The sequence below is a fragment of the Parambassis ranga genome, chromosome 6 (assembly GCF_900634625.1).
Source record: "Parambassis ranga chromosome 6, fParRan2.1, whole genome shotgun sequence".
NCBI lineage: Eukaryota > Metazoa > Chordata > Actinopteri > Ambassidae > Parambassis > Parambassis ranga.
Genome location: NC_041027.1, coordinates 6668799 through 6689128, shown reverse-complemented (window position 1 = coordinate 6689128; position 20330 = coordinate 6668799). Strand labels below are relative to the sequence as shown.

At 40.3% G+C, this 20330-nt stretch overlaps 2 protein-coding genes across 2 annotated transcripts; both read right to left on the bottom strand.

Annotated features, from left to right (window-relative positions):
* Positions 1-9065: 9065 nt before the first annotated feature.
* Positions 9066-15309, bottom strand: rhcgb (Rh family, C glycoprotein b). Its single transcript, XM_028407961.1, has 11 exons — positions 14801-15309; positions 12983-13175; positions 12369-12519; positions 12089-12236; positions 11800-11966; positions 11433-11570; positions 11160-11296; positions 10947-11071; positions 10763-10836; positions 9929-9996; positions 9066-9359 (listed from the first exon to the last, which is right to left on the bottom strand). Exons 1-11 carry the CDS (start codon positions 15021-15023, stop codon positions 9326-9328), a joined length of 1458 nt encoding a protein of 485 aa, XP_028263762.1. The 5' UTR covers positions 15024-15309; the 3' UTR covers positions 9066-9325.
* A 2823-nt stretch (positions 15310-18132) lies between these two features.
* Positions 18133-20037, bottom strand: gdpgp1 (GDP-D-glucose phosphorylase 1). The gene is made up of 2 exons (XM_028408403.1): positions 19886-20037; positions 18133-19585 (listed from the first exon to the last, which is right to left on the bottom strand). Exon 2 carries the CDS (start codon positions 19580-19582, stop codon positions 18467-18469), a length of 1116 nt encoding a protein of 371 aa, XP_028264204.1. The 5' UTR covers positions 19583-19585; positions 19886-20037; the 3' UTR covers positions 18133-18466.
* Between the last annotated feature and the right edge of the window lie 293 nt (positions 20038-20330).

Here is a 20330-nt window from a genome sequence, read left to right as displayed (position 1 = left end):
TTAAAATATATTTTATTTAATAAGCTTTTGTCTCCGTTCATATTGGAAAATCTAAACGAATGTAAAGCTCATAAATTATAGTCCATCCACAATGTAATGAAGGCCTAAAACAATAAAACAACAAATTAAAACAATCATGAAATTCATCTGAGTGTGCTGTTGACTTCAGTTAAAATACTCACGTCGCGGTCTGCACGCCAGGCCCCAGTTTCGACGATTAATCAGGTTTTGGGATTACAGGCTGTCAATCAGTGTCCGACTGATTTGTGTCCGGAGTCAAACAACAGATGGACACGCGCGGGGTCAACAGCGGATTATTTCCGTCCCTTTGTGTAGAAACAAGGAGCAACAAGCAAAACAAAAAAGTGACAGGAAAAAACAGGCATGTCCGTCAGTAACACACGATGTAATAGTTCTAGTTTTTTCAAACTAAACTCGTTTGTAAACCTGTTTTATACGTTTATTAAATAGAATTTATTGATGCAGCATTTAATATTTTGGTGTAATAATAACAGGAAAATACACAAACAAAACAAAAAATATGTGACATTGTTTTCATTTTCATTTGATAAGAAATATAGATTTATTTATAGTCCTCAGGACAGAATTAAAAAAAATAATAATAAAAAACTTGATTTATCTGTCCAAAATAAAGAGCAGCACAAATACAATACAGTAGCAGTCAGTACAGTACAGATAACCTGAATTAAACTGATGTATATGTAGAGAAAACACATTTAAAATGAAAAATAGTGCCAATAAAATGAACATTTAAGTGTGACCAGTTTGTAAAAACAACATTTTTTTTTGCTCTTGTTTTTCTTAAATTTAAAATGACGCTCACAGCAGTGGAGATCTCAGTCAGCATGTTTCCAATCCTTCCAAACACTACAGCGGCTGATTTCTGTGATTAGTTCCCCTCTCTGGATGAATGGAAACCAATTAGTGAAATCAGCCTGTGTGGAGGCTGGATGGAACCAAAGCTGGAATGTTCAGCTGATGTTGTAAAAACTGTTACACATGGTGTGATTTTCATCATTAAAACTAGAGCGAATGGTGCACATTGCTCTGTAAATATGTACTATCTACAAACAAACACTGTGTTATAAGCTCCAGAAATAAAAAATAATATGGCAGCTTCTGCAGAGGTAATTGCTTAAATCAGCTGCTTGGGGTAAATATTGCTTTTTGATGAATGTGTTGTGAGGCGGGGCAGCTGGTCAGGGACCTGTTGGTGAAGTCCTGAGGTCGGCAGGGGTCGGGGGTCATGATCTGGACGGTCCCCAAGAGGACGATAAACTGGTCAGAGAGACGCAGGGGTCAGAAGCAGTCTGAGCCACAACCAAAGGTCAAGGGCCGCTAATTAAGTGGCTATTTCCTGCGATTCCCAAGTGACCACTGGATGCAGAGACAGACAAGAAAAATGTAGGAAGAAGTCAGTATAGAGGAGGTTAATAAAGAGTGTTAACGAAAAGGGTGGACTGTCTTTATAAATATATTTCAGCAGATGTGTGATATGTTCAGCCTTTTTCTCACATCAGTGTCTGCTTCTGTCTGAGCCTCTCTGCTGTCTGCTAATCCAAGTTGGAGTCAGTAAAAGAGCTGTTGTTCATGCCTTTCCAGCCAGTGAATGTGTGTGTGTGAACCTTTAGCATAAGAATGGAGATTTCGGGGCCTGTGAACTCCTCTGACACTGACCTTTCTCCTTTCAGTCAGACCTGAGCCTTGCCCCTGCCTAAACTTCTAATCAGTCTGATTTAATGCATCCTACAAGTCCTCTTTCCTTCCTCAGCAGCCAGCCAGCTCCCCTCATTGCTGCTGGAGAGGAGTGACTTCACAGCAGCCCTGCCTCCAGGCCTCTGCTCTCCGAAGAAGATCAAGTTAGGAGCTTGTGTGAAACAACAGGGGGGCCTTTCTCCTTAGGCTTTTATATAATCAGCTGATTCCAGGTACAAGAAGCTTAATCATAACTGTTTTGGGGTTTTTCAGTGGGAAAAAAAAACATAATAATAGCAAATGTAAGTAATGGGAAATATTTCTGAAATTCAAAAATATCATGAATACATTTTATCATGTCACGATAGAAACAAGGTTCAACAGTGGCCTGAATATAATATAGAAGATATTTGTATTATAAAGTTGGTATAAATTATGTGCACACCTGTTAGTTTGGATTTTTTATTTTTTACTTTCATACGTCTATGTATGGCCAGTAAACATGATTCTGACCCTGAAATTACTGTAAGGTGGAATAACTGACTGATTTTAATTTAGTTTCAAGTTCTGTTGGAACATGTGTTGTCAACCAGATTATTAAAATATAAAGCAGTGCTGCAGAGGAGAAAGCACACGACCCATCATCTGCCAACAACACAACACCAAACTTCTTTTCTCACCATAAACATTGGTGTAAAATCACCAGAGCTACTCATTATTAAACTGTTATTACTCTGTAAAGAGGTGCAAACTTCGCTGTCAGAAACACTATATTTTATTTATACATGTGCAACAATAATGATCAAAACTACTATTAAGTCTTTAAAAGATAAATGTAACTGGCCTAATGTGCTCTTGCGTTTGTCTGTGTAATAAACAACACACCTTTCTCGCCGTTGTCGTTGTTATAATTGACTGGAGGTTTATGGACATTTTGATGTTTACAAGGTTACATCAGCGTTGCGGAGCTGAAGTGGCTCCTTCAGTGATTGGTGTGTAAGAGCATGTCCCGCCTCTCGCTGCTGTAATGCACTTAATAGAGGATCTCTGTAATGTACTGCGAGTCCTCTGAGAGCAGCCTGAACCTGCTCTGTGTTCATCTGCCAGCCCGCTGCCAAAGGCCACGTCCAGTAAACACACGTCCGCTGGAACGCTAACATGAATTCCACATATTATCATTATTATTATAATAATAATAATAACCTAAGAATAAGCATTTTTTTCCTTCAGTCTTGTTAAGGTCCTCCTCTCATCCTACATCACAGCTTTCATTTAATAACAATTATTCAACAATAATAACAATAGCTGTTAAATTAAATAAATAATATGGGCAAAATAAAATAAAATTAAAACAAGCTTTAGCATGTAAATTTAAATCAGTTGTGACATGTGACAGCTTGTATTTACTAGCTGTCTCTGAAATACCAAACAAGAGCAAGAACATTTGGAATATTTGTGTTTATCTATATAACGTAATTATTTATTTACTAACCTCTATTTTTATGCTGTTAAAAAAGGTAAAATCATTGCATGGTGAAGTTTTATACAGATCACATGTTGACATCAGTATGACCCTGTGGTGTGTGTGTAATTCTTCATGTGCCCTTTGTCACTGTGGGGGGGCTTATGTGAGATAAACCTTCTGTTACCACTGCTGGCATTGTCCCATTTTAAGCTTTGATTAAACCCTTTTTAGCTTCAAATATGTCAGTCACTGTAATGACACAAATATTTCACCTCTGTGCAGTGAGATAATTAACATCAGAATATGTGTTTAGAAACATCATAAACCTCAAGCAGAAATGTTTCAAGAAGCGGAAAGGGAGGGAAAAATGAAAGTGGTTATGATGTGAAAAAGAAAGAGTGATGAGCCCATAATGAATCAGTGCGCATGCTCACAGTGAGACGTCAAAGGCTCAGGGCTGCATCGTGCAGTGTGGGTTGGCACCAAAAAGCCACGTGAGGCTTCAGCCATTCCTTTCACCCACAGATCTGTCATGACATGCTGACAGCTCAGCGGTGATTGGCTGAGGACGATGTGAGTCAGCAGTCAGAGTTGAAAGGTAAAATGTTTCACTGATGTTATAAACCCATTTATTAAGAAAATGTAAAAAAAAATATATATATTATGGTTATCATTTAAAGGTATATTTCTGCTGCCTATTCAAAGTGAGGATAAAAAAAAAACAAATAAAAACAAGCAAATAAAAACTAATCATTTATTTTTATGGACCTGCCTTCATAGTGTCTTCCTGAGGTCTCGGGGTCTGTCTGTGCAGGAATCCATAGCCACATTCCAACAGGCTGATTTTAGGGTGATTTACCATTCAGCATTTTATATGGACACATGGGACTCGAACCGTGTCTGATGTGTGGCTGCTGTGTTAGCCTTTGACCCAAGACTGTCTGGAAGCCGTGGTGACAGAGAGTCAAGGTCAAGGGGAAAAAAGGGGGGGGGGGTGTGGAAGGGCGTGGACAGCATCTGACGGGTGGAAAGGCTCCCTGTCTGGGAGTGCAGAGCCCAGACAGTCCCAGACGTCTATCTGAGGGGACTCTAGTGTCGCGTTTGAACCCCTTTAGATCCCCACGTCCTGCCCTGTCTGTTCCCACTCACCTCTGTGTCCCTGGATGGGAAACAGGGGCTGCTCCAGTATGTGGTTCACACATGCTGGAGTATGTGTGAGACATCTGAGTATCACTAATCCTTTAGATTCAGATAAACACAAATATATAAATGTAAATCCCCCTATTCACTGCTAGTCTGAAAGCTTTAATCCGCACCTCAGACAGCAAAGCTCTGCTGTTTGGAATGATTATTTATATCTCACTCAATCATACAAAAATATGGATTTTCTTGCACTGTTAAACAGATTTTTGATTAATTCAGAAAATAGTTTATTATAATACATATTTTTGAAATCAAATGTCACAGGTTATCTACAAAACTAAAAATTAAGGCTGAACTCTGGATTACGTTTAACATTTAACATGATAAACCCTTGACTTGTGATCCATCTATTTCAAGTGCAAGATTTAAATATACTTGTGTGAAACAGAACTTTGTTCCATTTTATGCATTTTGATTCTATTTTTGTGGACCTTTGACGCTCAGATTGGGGGTCACTAAAGTAATATAGCTTTGAATAATAATAATAATAATAATAATAAAGTGAGGATGTCAGCATCATATAGTTATTAATTGTTGAAACCATTGTCCTGCAGGGGCACTGTGCTGTTTTCTAGTAATGTTTCTTATTCTTATAGTATATGTCTAATGGGTTCGGCCATAAAAACACCTTTTTAGAATGGAAGAAAAAGGAAATATGTGTAAAAAAATGTGTAAAAAATGTTATTGCTGGGTATAAAATGCCTCACTGAGTGTCTGCTAGAGGTTTTAAAGTTGCAACAAATCCTGCTGAACTTTTAGACAATTCTTCCCTCAGCAGCTGAACTTTAAAACTGTCTTCAGTGTGTGTCAGGTCCGAGAAGGACTTAAAGCATCAGTTACTTCCGGTGGTGTTACTTCAGTGGGTAAAGACACCAGCACAGAAGATTATTACAGTGCGATTGAACATCTAAGTGCAGAAGCAGCTCCCTCTACAGGTATGAAACAGTGCCATGTTTATACAGTGACTGGCAGATCTGCCCTTAAACACCCCTGTTCACCCTGCCAACCAACATAACCTGCCACATATACACACACACTTATCTAGACACACACACGCACATTCACGGTCACCGATATAAGGCCCCTCAGACCTCCCGGGTGATCCGCAGTGGAGCGTGTAGCCACCTGTCAATCACCAGATCTCCGCTGCCTTAAGAGAGACATTTTCGTCTGGGGCAGTCCGTCCCTCCCCATACATTCTGCCTCCCCTAGCAACCATCGCCGGATGACTGAGAGGCTTTGTCCCCTCACAACAGGAGTCCACCATTGAACCCAGAAGCCCGTAGCAACCAGAATTAGAGGGTGCCAGAAAGGGGTCTTTTCTGTGAAACAGGGGTGAAAGCTCTGTTCTTGTCCCTACGTCTGGGATTCATATCACGGGCCTGAATGGCGTCCCCTCCTTCTTTTAAATGCTGGTGTAACGGAGCGTATGAAGGGGCTAGTGGTGAGCGGATAGGATCATGGTTAATCTGCTGTTCCTCTCCACTGTGGTCCGATAGGGACACTTAAGCAGCCTCTGTGGCGTGGGGAGGCCTGAAGATACCTGTGGCGGCCAGAGCTGGGTGGCTTCACCAGCCAGCTGCAAACACGTGATGGACAGGGCTGGAAGAAGCACTGAGATCAGTTATTTTTGTCAGCATAGGTCACGATTCCACACACAGCAAAGCGAAGTACTGGTTCTGCAAAAAAAAGGACCACTTATCATGTATGACAACAGTGGATGGTTACACCGAACCACAAGTAAACTTAATGTAAAGACTATTTCAGATTAAAGCCCTGCATTCAAAAAGTTATTATCAGCAAAACTCTGCAGTGTGAAATGTAGTCATACTGACTACTGTCATACTGCTTATCATTATTCAAACACTATTACTGTATACTGTACATAAGATTCTGCATGTCAATGCATCTAGACACTGGCTGCTACCTGTACCTTTAAGCTGATACTTAGCTAGCACAGTGATGACTGATCTCCGATCACGTGTGTGTGTGTGTGTGTGTGTGTGTGTGTGTGTGTGTGTGTGTGTGTGTGTTGGTTGTCGATACTCCAGTCTGCAGGAGATCCATGGTACTCACAAAACAGGGCAATACTATCTCCCCTCCACCCCTCCACCCCTCTCTCCTGGTTACTTTTTAAACTGAACTGAGCTTTTTTTTTGTCTGAAATTTTCTATAAATAATCATTTTGATGTCATTTTTGACACCTAGAATTGTTTCCCCGGGCATGCAGGGAATCACAAGATTTCAGATGCCAAAAAGAATAGCTTTGTTTTCCAAGGAGATGTAATGTAGTTTGCAGAAATGTTTGTGCTGCTGTAGGATTAGGGATCAGAAACCATCCAGATTTTAACGGTCAGACACATTTTGAACCTCCTGCTGAGAAATCACCTTTAGGGGACAGTGAAGCTGCACAAAACGTGAGCAGATTAAGGAGAGAGAAAGGAGTACGGGCTTGAATAGTTTATGAACAGTTTTATGGACTGTGGTTGCTTTGGAAAAGGCTTTTACGGCTCACTTTACAGCAGAATGAGCATAGATCCCTGAATACAACCACTGTAGATCCTTGTAACTGTAAAGTGAATGCAGTGAAGTTTTACTACATAGTGACTGACACTTATCTGTAAAACAATCACTTGCTGGCAGACTTCATGGTTTTTTAGTATAATAGTAAAGCCAAGTAGCCACAGACAGGTGCTCCAACACGACCTCCCACGTTGCATTTAGCCCTTGCAGTCTTCTGTACATTTTACATTGCCATCTATAGAAGATTACAAACTAATCTCAACCTACAAACAACATCGCTGGCATGCAGAGAAAACATGCTTTTCCTGGTATGTTCTTTATCATTAATGAGCGTCTCCGTGGCCCCCTGTATGGGAGTGTGTTTTGTACAGCTCCCATTCTAAGCTCACCCTCGTTCCCACCCTCTCTCCTTCCCTCCACCTGTCAATCAAAGATCATGATTGAACTGGGATGGCAGGCAGTCAGTCACAGCAATGAAAGTGAGGCCTCATTCTCTCCCCCCTTTTCATGCCCCCTTGCGTCCTCAAGTTTTTCCATCTCATCTTCTCTGTGGCCTCTCTCCTGCTTTCTGCTTACAGTACAGCTCTCCCCTGTGGAGGTCACGTCTGTGACCAGTGACTTTGTGACGCCTTGAGGCCAGGATGCCTCAGCCTCATGAGGCGAAGGCGTCATTTTAAAAATAAGTCTGACTTAGTTTTAACCGGACTCTGCATTTGCCATTTAAGTGGCTGATGAATAAACATGAGTAGAAATGGGGCGGGAACTGTGTGGGGGTAAGATGAGAAGAGGCCCGGTGTGTGTGTGTATTGGGGGGTATTGAGGGCAATGGGGGAAGCCTTTTTCCCAGCAGGGCTGCATCTCGTTTAATTGGAGCACTTGTGGCACCATTACCTCCTTTACTCAAACACGTTACTGATGACAAAAGAAAACAGCGCTAAGCCTGCCTTTGTTAGCAAGGAGACTGGATGAGGGGATGGATTCCATGCTGCTACTCATGTGTGGGAATCATCCACACTCCCACCATGAGCCACTGCCGCTGCTTCTGCTACCTTTAACCAATGAGAATCCACATCCAACTGGGCACATAGAACTTCAGCAAATGATACAGAAATATGTGAAAACAGTACATGTATCTGTACCTGTATCTACTGTACATGTGCACATTTTCCCCTAGAGTGGGAAAAAACACCAATTTCATTGCCTGACATCACAGGAATTCTCCTGATCAATCAATTGCAAATGATTGACTCCAGCATCTGTGTCTCGCCCTGTTAGTGACCTTGTTGTCCTGCAACCGTTTGACACAAGGTCACGATGATAAGTCTGGCCTCAGTTTGTTTTTGGTCACCACAGCGTCCCAGGAGAGCAATAAGGGTGTGACCTTTACCCTCAGCCTGCCCTGACCCCAGTCAAGCGGGGACACTGAAGAAGAGGACATTTCCTCTTGGGTTTTGTCTTTACTGGTAAATATACAGTACATACAAAAAATAAAAAATGTGTTTTCTTTACAGTTTATTGATAATTTTTAATTTAAAAATTACAATACCATTATCAAACATTTCAAAACAGTATAACAAAAATACTATTCACTATATTTAAATGTACAAATATAAGATTTTGTTGAATGGTATTAATATTTAGATCAATATGTGGATAAAAAAATTATTTTACCCACATTACTTAAACCCAATTTGGCATTTAAAAGCATTATATAACATTTAATAGTTCTGTGTAGGTTGGTGTATGTGTGGGAATTTATAAATATCCCTAAATGTGCTACACAGTATAGTGTATTATTAACCATTCATCAAGAGCTTATATTCTTTAAATAAATGGTAAATAAGGATCGTTTTAATGTCAGCAAATGTACTTTGTCACAGAATAACATAACAAATGTCGCAGGTCTTTAAAAAAAATCCACAATGGATTGAAATGACATGAAAACTAATTTAATTAGTTGTTCGTTATTTATGCTGTTTTGATTTCTCTTCACATCTATCCTCAACCTGTTAAATCACACAGACAGGAACAACTTAGATCGACTGTGAAAACTCCAGTGCAACCCAACTGCTGCATCTGAGGCCAACATCATACAAAATGTACTTATAAATATTTCTCTTTAAAGATACAAGAAATCAAGTCTCTTCCATGAGGCAAATCAAGATGTCACTTATTTATTATTAATCGAGACTAAATTCAATTGATTTAAACTGATTCAAATCATATTACATACAATTTTTACAATTAAATACACAAACCTATTCGCCTCTAAACAACCTGTTATCAGACAAAATGAAAAACAGCTGGTGTTGCCTGGTGGGTGGGCAATTGTGTCAAATAAATATTTTAGTCCAACAGAAGAATTAAAGAAACAAATGTCAGATAAAGATAGAAATCCATCAGGATAGTGGCCTACTATCAGTTCTGCTCCATGGTGAAATGTGACTCCGCTCTGAAAAAAAAATGTCATGATGAAAAACAATGCTAGTATATATATAGTTTTACACTATAAGTGTAAATATGATTAAATCAAATAAATGAAATTGAGTTGGCGGCCTTGAACATAGAAATGCTTTAGCATTTCTATGCTTTAGCTGAAACCTGATCTGTTTCTTATAAATCACCCAGTTATGTGTAGATAAAATAACGGATATATATAATATAAATATAATCTGAGTGCAGTTCTCAGTTGTCTAACAGTATCATTAGCATTTCCACTGTAAACATGACTTCTGTTGCATAAGTTCAAGGTCACTATGAAGTGCCAAACATGAGGAGCTGTGCTTTAACCCCGCCAGCACAGGTGAGTGCCACACAGGATCTGTATCAACACTTCGTAATCGAGCTTATCGGGGCAGCCCCCGTTTCTCTGAAGTGACATGCTGTCCACAACCACAGGTTCACCTTGTGATACTCATACAAACAAAGGGCAGGCAGGAACGACAATGATCCAATCTCACACAGATGGGGCTGTGCCGCCACCAAGAGGACACTAAGTGCAATGATGACAGAGACACTTACACATTTTTGTTCCGCATGTGGTTGTTGTACTGTGGGACTGGTGGGATGCTCTCCTCGTCCTCTGGTACCTGCAGACAGTTGGAATGTAAACAATAGGCATACAAATGTATGATGTTCTGTTTGCTTGTTTAATCTCAGAAAATGAACGTTCTGAGCCGTTTCTTTGTAAATAGAGGTAACAGAGCAAAGGCAGACCATTCAGTGATGTAAACAATGTGTTGAAGAAACAGGCTCAGGGGACATTTTCCAACTGCACAGAGCGTGAAAATACAAACAGTTTTGAACTTTATGGACACATATATAAGTCTGTGCCAAGAATTTACAGCACATGCTGGTTTGCACCCAAGGTGACATATAGTCACTATGGCTGGTTAAACCTGAGTGTACAGCATGGTGGGGACAATCGTTAGACCAACAATGCTACACACATTTGGCAAATAGGTCTTCTGACTAAAAGGCTTTTTAACATGTGATCAACCTTTTGATTGATTTTGACCAATATATTGATCTGAAAAAAATCTAACTATATATGAAGCTGTTTCTAAACCAAAACTAAACAAACTTTTTCTCCTCATGTGACTATTCTCATGTGCTACCCCTAAATGAACACATCACCATTCTTGGTCTTCCTTCCCTCTGAACTGATGAAGCTGCTTGGAGGAGCAGCAAAATGTCTAGAAAACTCTTCATCTGTACTCTCAGTCTAGATGTCTAGTCTAGTCTAGTTTAGTCTTTTGAATGAAAATGGCCTGGATGACTAAGAATCTTCATCAACATGTCACCATTCTTTGAACATTTTAAAAACATCACTCAGGACATCACTTTATCTCTCACCTCCCAGTAAGTCTCATCGTCAAAGCAGTTGTCATCTGCAGGGTCTCCCCAGATTGGCAATCTTAAAATAATACCTGAAGAATACAAAGTCATTATGTCAACCCACTCTCGTGCACACCCAGTTATTAAACATTATATTTATTTATTCTGCCAAGCTAATAAACACAAGAGTGTTTTTAGTTACCGACAAGGATGCCTCCGCCTATGCCGAAGCAGAGAGCCACACAGAGGCCTGCTGCCTGGTGACCGCCCTGCGTGCTGGGTAACATGTGTTCATAGGCGCCCTCAAAATCAAAGGTGTTAGCCAACCTTTAATAAAAGAAAGAATGGAACATATGTTGGTGTTTCAGAGTATTAATAACATATTTATTTTTCTTCATTCAAAAGCAGCTCTCACCCTTCTTTCCCATAAACAGATTCTGTTGCAGCTGCAGCCGTGATGGCCCCAACGATACCACCTATGACTCCTGGCATAGCGTGGAGGTTGTGGATTCCACATGTGTCCTGGATCTTTAGGTGCTTCTCCATGAATGGCTGAAAGAGATGTATGAGAAGTCAATGAAAAAAAAACAGAAAAACAGAAGACTTCTAAAACATATGGGAAATGTGGTTGGGATATGAATGATCAACTTCTTATTACAACAACACTTATAGAGGAGAAAGTTCATACCGTGAGGTAGATATACCCAAATGTGGAGACGACTCCACAACAGAAACCCACAATGAGAGACCCATAGGGCATCAGCATGAACTCTGCTGCTGTTCCCACTGCAACGCCTCCAGCAAGTGTAGAGTTTTGGATGTGAACCTGAGAAACAGGAGCAGCAAGCAACACAAGTGGAAATTGCATTTACTGAACATTGTGCTCACTGTAACAGGTAAAACAGTGAACGTACAAATGTGCTCAACATTTCAGGATTCTGCAGGATTTTCAGGTTTCAAGTAGTGCACAGCTGTAAATATTAGATTTAGTGTAAATAGGAACAAGTTACACAGACATTGCAACATAGCATGAGTTTATTGGGGCCATTCGTTACCATGTCTAATTTCCCGTGCTTCTGGAAGAGGCTGGACATGGCCACAGTAGTGAGCACTGTGGAGGCCAAAGCCAGGTAGGTGTTGATGGCTGCTCTGTGCTGCCCGTCCCCGTGATCTGCGATAGCTGAGTTGAAGCTGGGCCAAAACATCCACAGGAAGAGGGTGCCTGTGACAGTGGGATTCAAAGAAATGAACCATGAACCATGAAATGGTTAAATGAGAGTGACTCACACACCACCTATGAACCTATCAGCCACCTCTCACATGTGCAGCTGTGTTAATGCTCACCAATCATTGCAAAGACATCTGAGTGGTAGACAGAACCCTGTAGACGACTGCTTTGGTGCAGGTTTGGCCGATAGAGCATCCATGAGATGGAGAGACCGTAATAAGCTCCGAATGTGTGGATCACCATGGAGCCACCAGCATCTCTGGCCTTCAGGGATTACAGTAATTGCATTAAATCTCTGACCTTCTGACATTCAGTAATAAGCAATTTGAAGTTCTCTCTCTTTTCTTTTGTATGGATATTTTTTTGGAAATACAAAAATGTGTTGTTACTGCTTACATGTATGAGATTTAGAATAATATATTCCTCCACAGCAAACAATGTGATCCCAAATAAGGTCAGGACCAACAGCTGGACTGGACTGACTTTACCAAGCACCGCACCATATGCAATGAGGCAGCCGGCCACGCAGAAATCAGCATTGATCAGGCTGAGGAGACAAACACAAACAAAATCATATTAGATCCTCTGTATCTGTATTCTCTGAATCTGTATCTGTAGCTGTAAGTTTCGTATTTTCAGCACCGACTCAATAGCAACATAGTACGTCCGCCTAGTGTCTCTGTCTCTTTCATATTTAGTGACTTGTTGTTTCTCATTATCCTGTGGAGTTTCTGTTTATTTTCCCAGTACAAACACTCAGTCTAATGCGGCTGGAAATATCTTTGTGTGGATCATATTGGTCGGACTGGTTTCTCCACTTCCTTTTTGTTCTCTGGAAACTATGCAGGTGGAAAACTATTCCCACAGGATAGATTTCCAAGTAATGGATCAAAAGAACATAATCTTCTTATTTAACATCGCAAGCCTCTATTGTTACCTGTATAGCATCATAAAGATGAATACTAAGAAGAGATCGTTTCAACCCATGGTAATTAAACCAGAGCAATTACTTTTCAACTCCGATTTTGATCTTCCCATCAGCGTAGTCCAGGGAGTGGAACCAGCCCTGCATCAGCAGTGCCCACTGGAGGCCAAAGGCAGCAATGAGGAAGTTGAAACCCACTGCACCAAAGCTGTACCGCTTGAGGAACGTCATCAGAAAGCCAAACCCAACGAAGATCATCACATGGACATCTTGGAAACCTGGGAGGAGGACAATGAGAAGTGGAAGTGGAGTGTCAAAATGTCCTCACCTTCACAGTGTGGCTGCGACAAACAAACCATTAAGGTTAAGGTTTCAGGGCTGACTCACTGCCCGTATTTGAGAACGCCAGGATGATGAGAAATCACCCTGACCCGTCACGTCCTGGGCATAAGGACTCAAGAACAGCATAACAAACGTACCACCTTTTTGCTTTAATCTCTCAGCTTTTTAACTTATAGTGACTGTGGCCAACACGTCACATGCACATAATACACCGTGGTCACATAACTCTGTAGTAAAGTAATAACTACAATTAATCATTAAATCTAGCTGGAGCCTTAAAAAGTATCATCATGAAACATTGTACTGAAAACATGTATCAATATGCCAGATGAGGCACTGTACACAGGCAGTTTCCTTTTACACATGCCACCACAGTACAGGACATGAGGGCGCATCAGATTAGAGGGAGGATTATGTGAAGATGACTCAAGGACGTTACAAGCTACATGTATTTACTGCTATCAGCTGATAAGTCATGATGATACAGAGTGATATCAATATACCACTTTGTGAATCATGCACTGTATGCAGCAAACAATCAGAATCAGAATCAGAGATACTTTATTGATCCCAGGGGGAAATTGCTTTCATTCCAGGTGCTCCATGTATACTCAAAAAAGACAGGTTAGAAATATATAAAATAAGGTAAGTAGTAAGCGTAAAATAAAAATAAAACCTAATAAATTCTAAACATTAAAGTCAAATCCTGGCAGATGAAGACTGAAGTCATATATAATACAACTTGTACCGTGTGCAGTAAAATCTCGTCTAAATAAATCCAATATGGATATGATTACAAGACAGTGTGTTAGATCTGATCTCAGAGGGAGGAGTTGTACAGTTAGTACATCAATATGTGTCTGCCAGCATCAACCTGCCAGTATTATTTACAACACTGTCTCACACAGGCACAATAGGTTCTCCCTATGAAACGTTATCGTTTTATTATTAGAAACAGACAACTACCAGCAGTCAATGCTGCACCAGACAACAAAAGGCTTCAGGTAGACGCAGACCTTCACACCTGTCAGCACTGATGGTTAGAGAAACAACACATCCTTTTAGGTGAGGTTTCAAACACCAAACTGTGTCAGGACATGCATTTATCATCTGACATCCAACACCACATCTAAGAGACTGACACTGACACCGCTTATGTAATGTACAGTACAACCACCACACCCATACTGTCTCACACACGCACTTTAAATCCTGTTATCCAAACACTGTATAAGAGCAAAAATGATTGTGTATAAAGAAAAAGAAGCAAAAAGCATGGACACGTTTTATGTAGTTAAATTGGAAAAAGCCTCCCGAGAGCAAAACCCCAGGGGAACCATGTGTACCAATACCAGGGTGACTGGTAGGTTGACATAAGAGAACTATACCATGTAAAAACATGTCACTAAATGAAAACACAATCCACATCCAAATAATTAAGAAATAATAAATCAAAGTGTGACTCTAAACATTCAGCACGAGCATGTAGAAACATTTAACTATTGCTTAAGTTATAATTAATACATACATTGAGAAATGTAGATTAAGAGGTGTCACTTACTTGGATATCTGAAGTAGAAGTCATTCTCAATGTCACTGGATATATTGTGTTCTTTTCTGACTTCTATCCAGTGTGTATCTGCTTCTTCATTGTATCGAATAAAAATCCCAAACAAGATGATCATGGCAGTCTGCCACACAAAGCAGACTGCTGGAAGGCTGAGACGAACGTTGGTGTTTTTTGGACCGTCACACAGTGACCTGAAGCTCTGACAAGCACCCATTTCTAAAAAAACTTTAAGTATTTTTTTTAAATGTCTGAAAGCCTGGATTATTTAACTTGGCTGCCCCCTGCAAAAGTGACAGAAAGGCCTGAGCATCTTTAGGTAAGAGACAGGAGTCTTTGCAGAAGACACTCCCACAGCCACTCCCCTCCATGCTGCACATACGATGTTCTTGACATCATTAGTTGAGGACGTGCCTTTTGATGACATTTAGATTTAGATCTTTTGATTCAAGTGGTTTAATAATTATAAATTTTTACATACTTAATCTGAAATACAACACAATACAGTAACATCAGATCGGTGCTTCATATCCTGGTCAAACAGTATTTACTAAGATATCTTGTAAGCAAACTGTGTTGAATAACTCATTTGCTTAAGTCACACAAGGTCATGATCAATAAATGATGAAGACTATTTGAATAAAATCCTGCCACCTCCCTTAATACACAAACACCCCTTCGCATGTCATTTCCCGGAAACGCATGAAGCTTATCTCATCAGCACATATACAGGTAGGCTTCTCCAGCGCTGTTCTGTTTCTGCTTCCAGTCGAGGGGAAGGAAAACACTCATCCTGTCTGTGCGGGGCTTCTCCCGTGAAGCATGCGCATCCGTGCTGGACAGGTTTGACTCAGTCAACCGTCACAGACACAGCAGGGTTCAAGGTTAAAACGAGTCAGTATTTTATAAAGAAATATTCACTTTTACTCTGATGTCCAGGTCCTTTCCAAGATTGATCTTGAAACAGTTAAGGTTTCGATTAAAACTGGGATAATGATTGATTAAACTGAAATTAAAAATGTTTTGTTAAGAGGCTAAATAAGTAAATGTGTCACTGGAGCTGCCAGTTAGCTGAAAGACAAGAAACTAACAGCCAAATGCATTTGGTGAAAATTTCTTACAGTGTCCTCTTCTCACTGTGGAGATACTGTACAATTCTGAGTTTGAGCTACATTACAATCACCATGGAAAAAAATGGTGAGTGCATACACAGGGATGATCTAGACCTGCCCATCTTGTAGCCTACTTGTAGATACTGTCAGGATAATCAAAAACCGTAGCTCACCACATGTCAGGTGGTTGCTACATCAAGATGAAACAGTGAGGACTGTTAAAACGTGTTTGTTATTTATAATAGACTACAAGAGAGGAACTATTCCTCAAGTATTTATAGGAAGTTTAGCCTGTACAGGGACCTTTTTCTGTTCAGAAAATCACAGTCTGCAAGCAGTTAGCTGCAACCAACTTCCCAGAAAAGGATAATGTTCTTTGTCTGACATTACATTATATACTTCCTCACAGTACAATCTAATTGGTTGTTGTAGTAGGGGAGGATCTGTGGTTTAGACTTAGCCCTCCCTTCATTGGTGCTCAGGCTGGTCCCAGCCTCTTGGCACATGAAGCCACTACTATCGAGCTTCTGTTCCTTAATGAGTTCTCCTTATAAAATAAAAACTTAAAACACACACTTATTCTACATAAAAATCATAACTACTAGATACGTACATTTCATAAGCATAACATTCTTCAGTGTCTCTATTTCCTTTTTTTACACATTCTTTCCTTATGCCACATACTACAGTATATTATCCCCCCCTCTCTTGACATCTCAACTTACACATTCACACATACACCTATGGTCTGTTGAACACATGCCCAGTCACTTAAAACAAAGCATCTGGTCTCTCTGCTCTGTGACAACAAACATAGTGCCATAAAACAAACATTTATGGTGTTCTTTTTTTCAGGTCAACTCACATAACTTCAGTTGAACTTAAGGACAATTACTAGTAGTGTTCCATCTGACATAGCGCACAACGCTTAAACAACATTCATTAACAACACACAAGAGTGTAAAAGTATAAAAATAAACCATAGTACTTAAAAAGTTAAAAAATAATTCCCAACAGGACTAATCATTAAAACAACCTGGAGTGGTAAATATAGAAGTAAGACATATCCTAACAGAGAATTCTCATACATACCATATAGATTTGTACTCAGTACACTTGCACTTGTATAGGTATCACTTCTGTGTAAGTGTAGAGGTGACACTGTTTACTCAAAATGATACGGCATGAGTCATATTTGTAGCCACTGAGTAATCCAAGTGTTCCAACTGTGACCAGACATCAAACCAACCGTGAAGACGGTGTTTGGATAATGGCAATAAGGGTGAGTCAGTGTAGCTATTATAACACAAGTCCTCGCTTCACTTGTTAAGGTGACACCAGCGAGCCAACAGAATATCCGTCCTGAGAAAAGGGCACAGAACAGCACCAATGGGTAAAGCATGTGCATCTTTTCTAGGCCAGCAACTAAACATATCCATCAATGCACAGATGTGTGTTCACCAGTGAGGAGCCTCGTTATAGTGAGTGAGCAGGTATGTACGCTCACTGATCTTACTGCTCAGCTGAGCATGGCTACCTTGGTGATGTCATTCTGGCAGATGATGCCCTCTTCAGGGATGATGTGTAGCTTTGATTCCCCTCGACTTGAGTACCGCTGTCAAGCTCGACACTTTTACATCTCCAGTTCAGCAACTATGGAGGATTTTAAAAAAGGGGGGCAAAACCAAGAACAGTTCCTGTGCTTTTTACTCTTCTAATCAGAAATCTGCAGACATGTGCTGTTCATAATTTGAGGTATTGTAAACTATGATACACATGCTATTCAGTGAGAATAGAATAGAGTACTTTATTCATTCCAAGTTTGCAGCAAATTTCACTGAGGACTATGACCATAAAAATAAGGTAGGGATAGAGAGTAGAGAGCAATAGGCAGCAGGTGGGGAACGATTTGTGATCACTGAACTATCAAATAGACAAAAGTTAACTCTACATCCACAATTGGATTTGAAAATGCAAATTTCAAAACTTTTGCTAAATCCAGAAAAAAATAGAAAGTCAATTGTTTGAGGTACAGTTCTTCAGTCATTTTAATTGAACACACACATATTGTGTCAGGGTTTGAGGATGAGAGTACTGTTTCCAGACAGTTTTATTCAAAGAGAAGGTCCAACCAGGCAAATGAACTAACCGAAACGAGCCAGGCTCAATAACACAAAAAAGGAAAAAAAAAAACACTAAATATAGAAACACGTGAATCGTGAATCCCAAAAAAACAGCAGAAAGAAACTGAGGAACACAAGACACTATGGCACATAAAAAGGGGAAGACAAGACCAAAATAGACAAGGGTGACAACACACTGGTGAACACAATCAAGGCAGGTGGGGCAGGCAATCACACAGAGCGGGAAACACATTAAATGTGCTGTATTTATGAAAATCTTAAAATCTGTGACCATCTTCTAACATTTTGGCCAGGTATACCAAATTGAGATACAGTTAGTGTGAGGATACTTTATGTATTATCTTTCAGTGCAGCTGCTTTTTAACTTGAACACAAGATGGCGCTGTGATGACTCTGTCTATGCTTCAGAAATCCATTAAAAGTTTACTCAGCTGCTGTTCCAACCTGTTAAACTCGTCATCAGGCAGTAGATACCTCTGTATTATATCAATGACGTCTCTCTCTGTAGTCTGCTCATAGTCCTTCTTGTTTTTAAATGGTAAATGTCCAGCCAGCTCACACAGTGCAACATTAAAGGCTGATTCCTCTTTGGCACCGAAGCACGAGAGCCTGGGCCACACAGCAATACGAACGCCTTTTCTTGAACAATACGAACCCTTTTCACTTTTTATGTGACTACATGGTGGACACCCTCTGGTTAAGAACAGGTTGTGAGCAGTATTAGTGTCCACAAGAAAGTCTGTGACTTGACAGATGGCTTTTGCCACTTTCTCCACCTCCTCTGATTCTGTGTAAAACAAAAAGCCTGCAGGGAAGTCCAGCATGCGGTGAAATCCTTTTTCAGGAACCAAGGGCTTAACTGGCATGGATTCTATCTTGAGGTGATGCTCTAGGTAATATCCATGAAGGTGCAGGTGATTGACAGATGCAAATGCTCCAAGACTGTTGAACCCCACGCGAAAACCAGGGTGGGAGCTCAGGAGCACTGATTCGATGCCGACCTGGATAGCGAACTGGGTCAGTATCTGTGGGAAACAGCAAGAGGGATCCGGAACAAAGAGACAATGTCCAAACTCCAAAGGGCTCACATTGACCAGCACAACCATCCTGCAGGGCCGAGGAAGCCCTCCACAGTCAGACCTAGCTGTGTCCTCCTTTGAGTCCTTCATCATCTCAAAAATGATTTCATCTTGATTAATTTTGTTAAAATTAAACTGCCTGGCATTAAACTCCTGCTGAATGCTCAGTATCTCCTGTGGCTTTCTTCTTTCTATGCCTCTTTGGATATTCAGCTGTGCCACATAGCCCTGAGGGCCTGGCAGGACACGCGTTTGTAAATCACCCAGATGGTAGCGGAAGAGTCCTCTGTTCATCCTGTCGGTCCAGCCAGCCTGGACGTTTGTGTCAAACTTTGTTGGTGTCAGAGACATGATAGGACAGTTTCCACTCCTGCGATACACATCTGTGACAAAGTCCTGGTGGCTGTACACGAACTGCAGTGGCATCTTGGATCTGTTCATGACCTGTGAAACAGGCAGTCATGAGATGTCACACACAGAGCCTAAAGTCTATATACTGTAGGAAATAAGAGAAATTCTAAACCCAAACAGCAGTATTCTTTACAATAACATAATAGAAGAAGACATTCACATTTTGAGGTTTAAGTGTATTTTAAACTAACTGCACTTATTTAATTATTAGTTGATGTAAAAATGTGTTTCAAAAACAGAGATCAAGCAGTGAGTAGACACACTACACTGCAGCTTGTTTCATTCAAAGGTTGCACACAAAACCATTAACATTTGTATATACAGTGAGCTCACCTGTTCACTTTGACGCCGTCGTCGTCTTCACGTTAACAGCAGATTGAACGCCGGATTCTAACAGACCATTGTTATAAACGCTGTTATTCATATTGATGATATTTGTATCTCTCTTTCTACCGGCAAGCTAGGCTAGCTGCTGCACGTGTTCTTCTTCGTGGGCGTTAATTCTGTAATTTCCGGTTCACTTTTTTTCAAAATAAAACGTTCTCTAAACGTCATTATTTGTATAAAATCAGAGTGTATCGCTCGAGCCATATAACACAGTGTATAATAGTGTGTAAAATGCAGTATAAACTTCATAAAACTTTTAACTTACACATTTGTTGGCGTCGTTTAGGACAGTAAAGATAAGTTAAAGAGATATTTACAGTACAGGCCTATTGACAACTCACATTGACTTACATCTTATGCAGAATTCACATATTAATAATACAAAGTGTAA

Bases quoted from the DNA above. Each gene is read 5' to 3' on its own strand.
- gdpgp1 (XM_028408403.1), bottom strand. From the start codon at position 19,582: ATGAACAGATCCAAGATGCCACTGCAGTTCGTGTACAGCCACCAGGAC.
- rhcgb (XM_028407961.1), bottom strand. From the start codon at position 15,023: ATGGGTGCTTGTCAGAGCTTCAGGTCACTGTGTGACGGTCCAAAAAAC. The intron at 13,176-14,800 runs GTAAGTGACACC...TCCTCCTCCCAG, and splicing joins CTTCTACTTCAGATATCCAA to GTTTCCAAGATGTCCATGTG. The intron at 9,360-9,928 runs GTAAGTGTCTCT...TTTTTTTTTCAG, and splicing joins CACATGCGGAACAAAAATGT to AGCGGAGTCACATTTCACCA.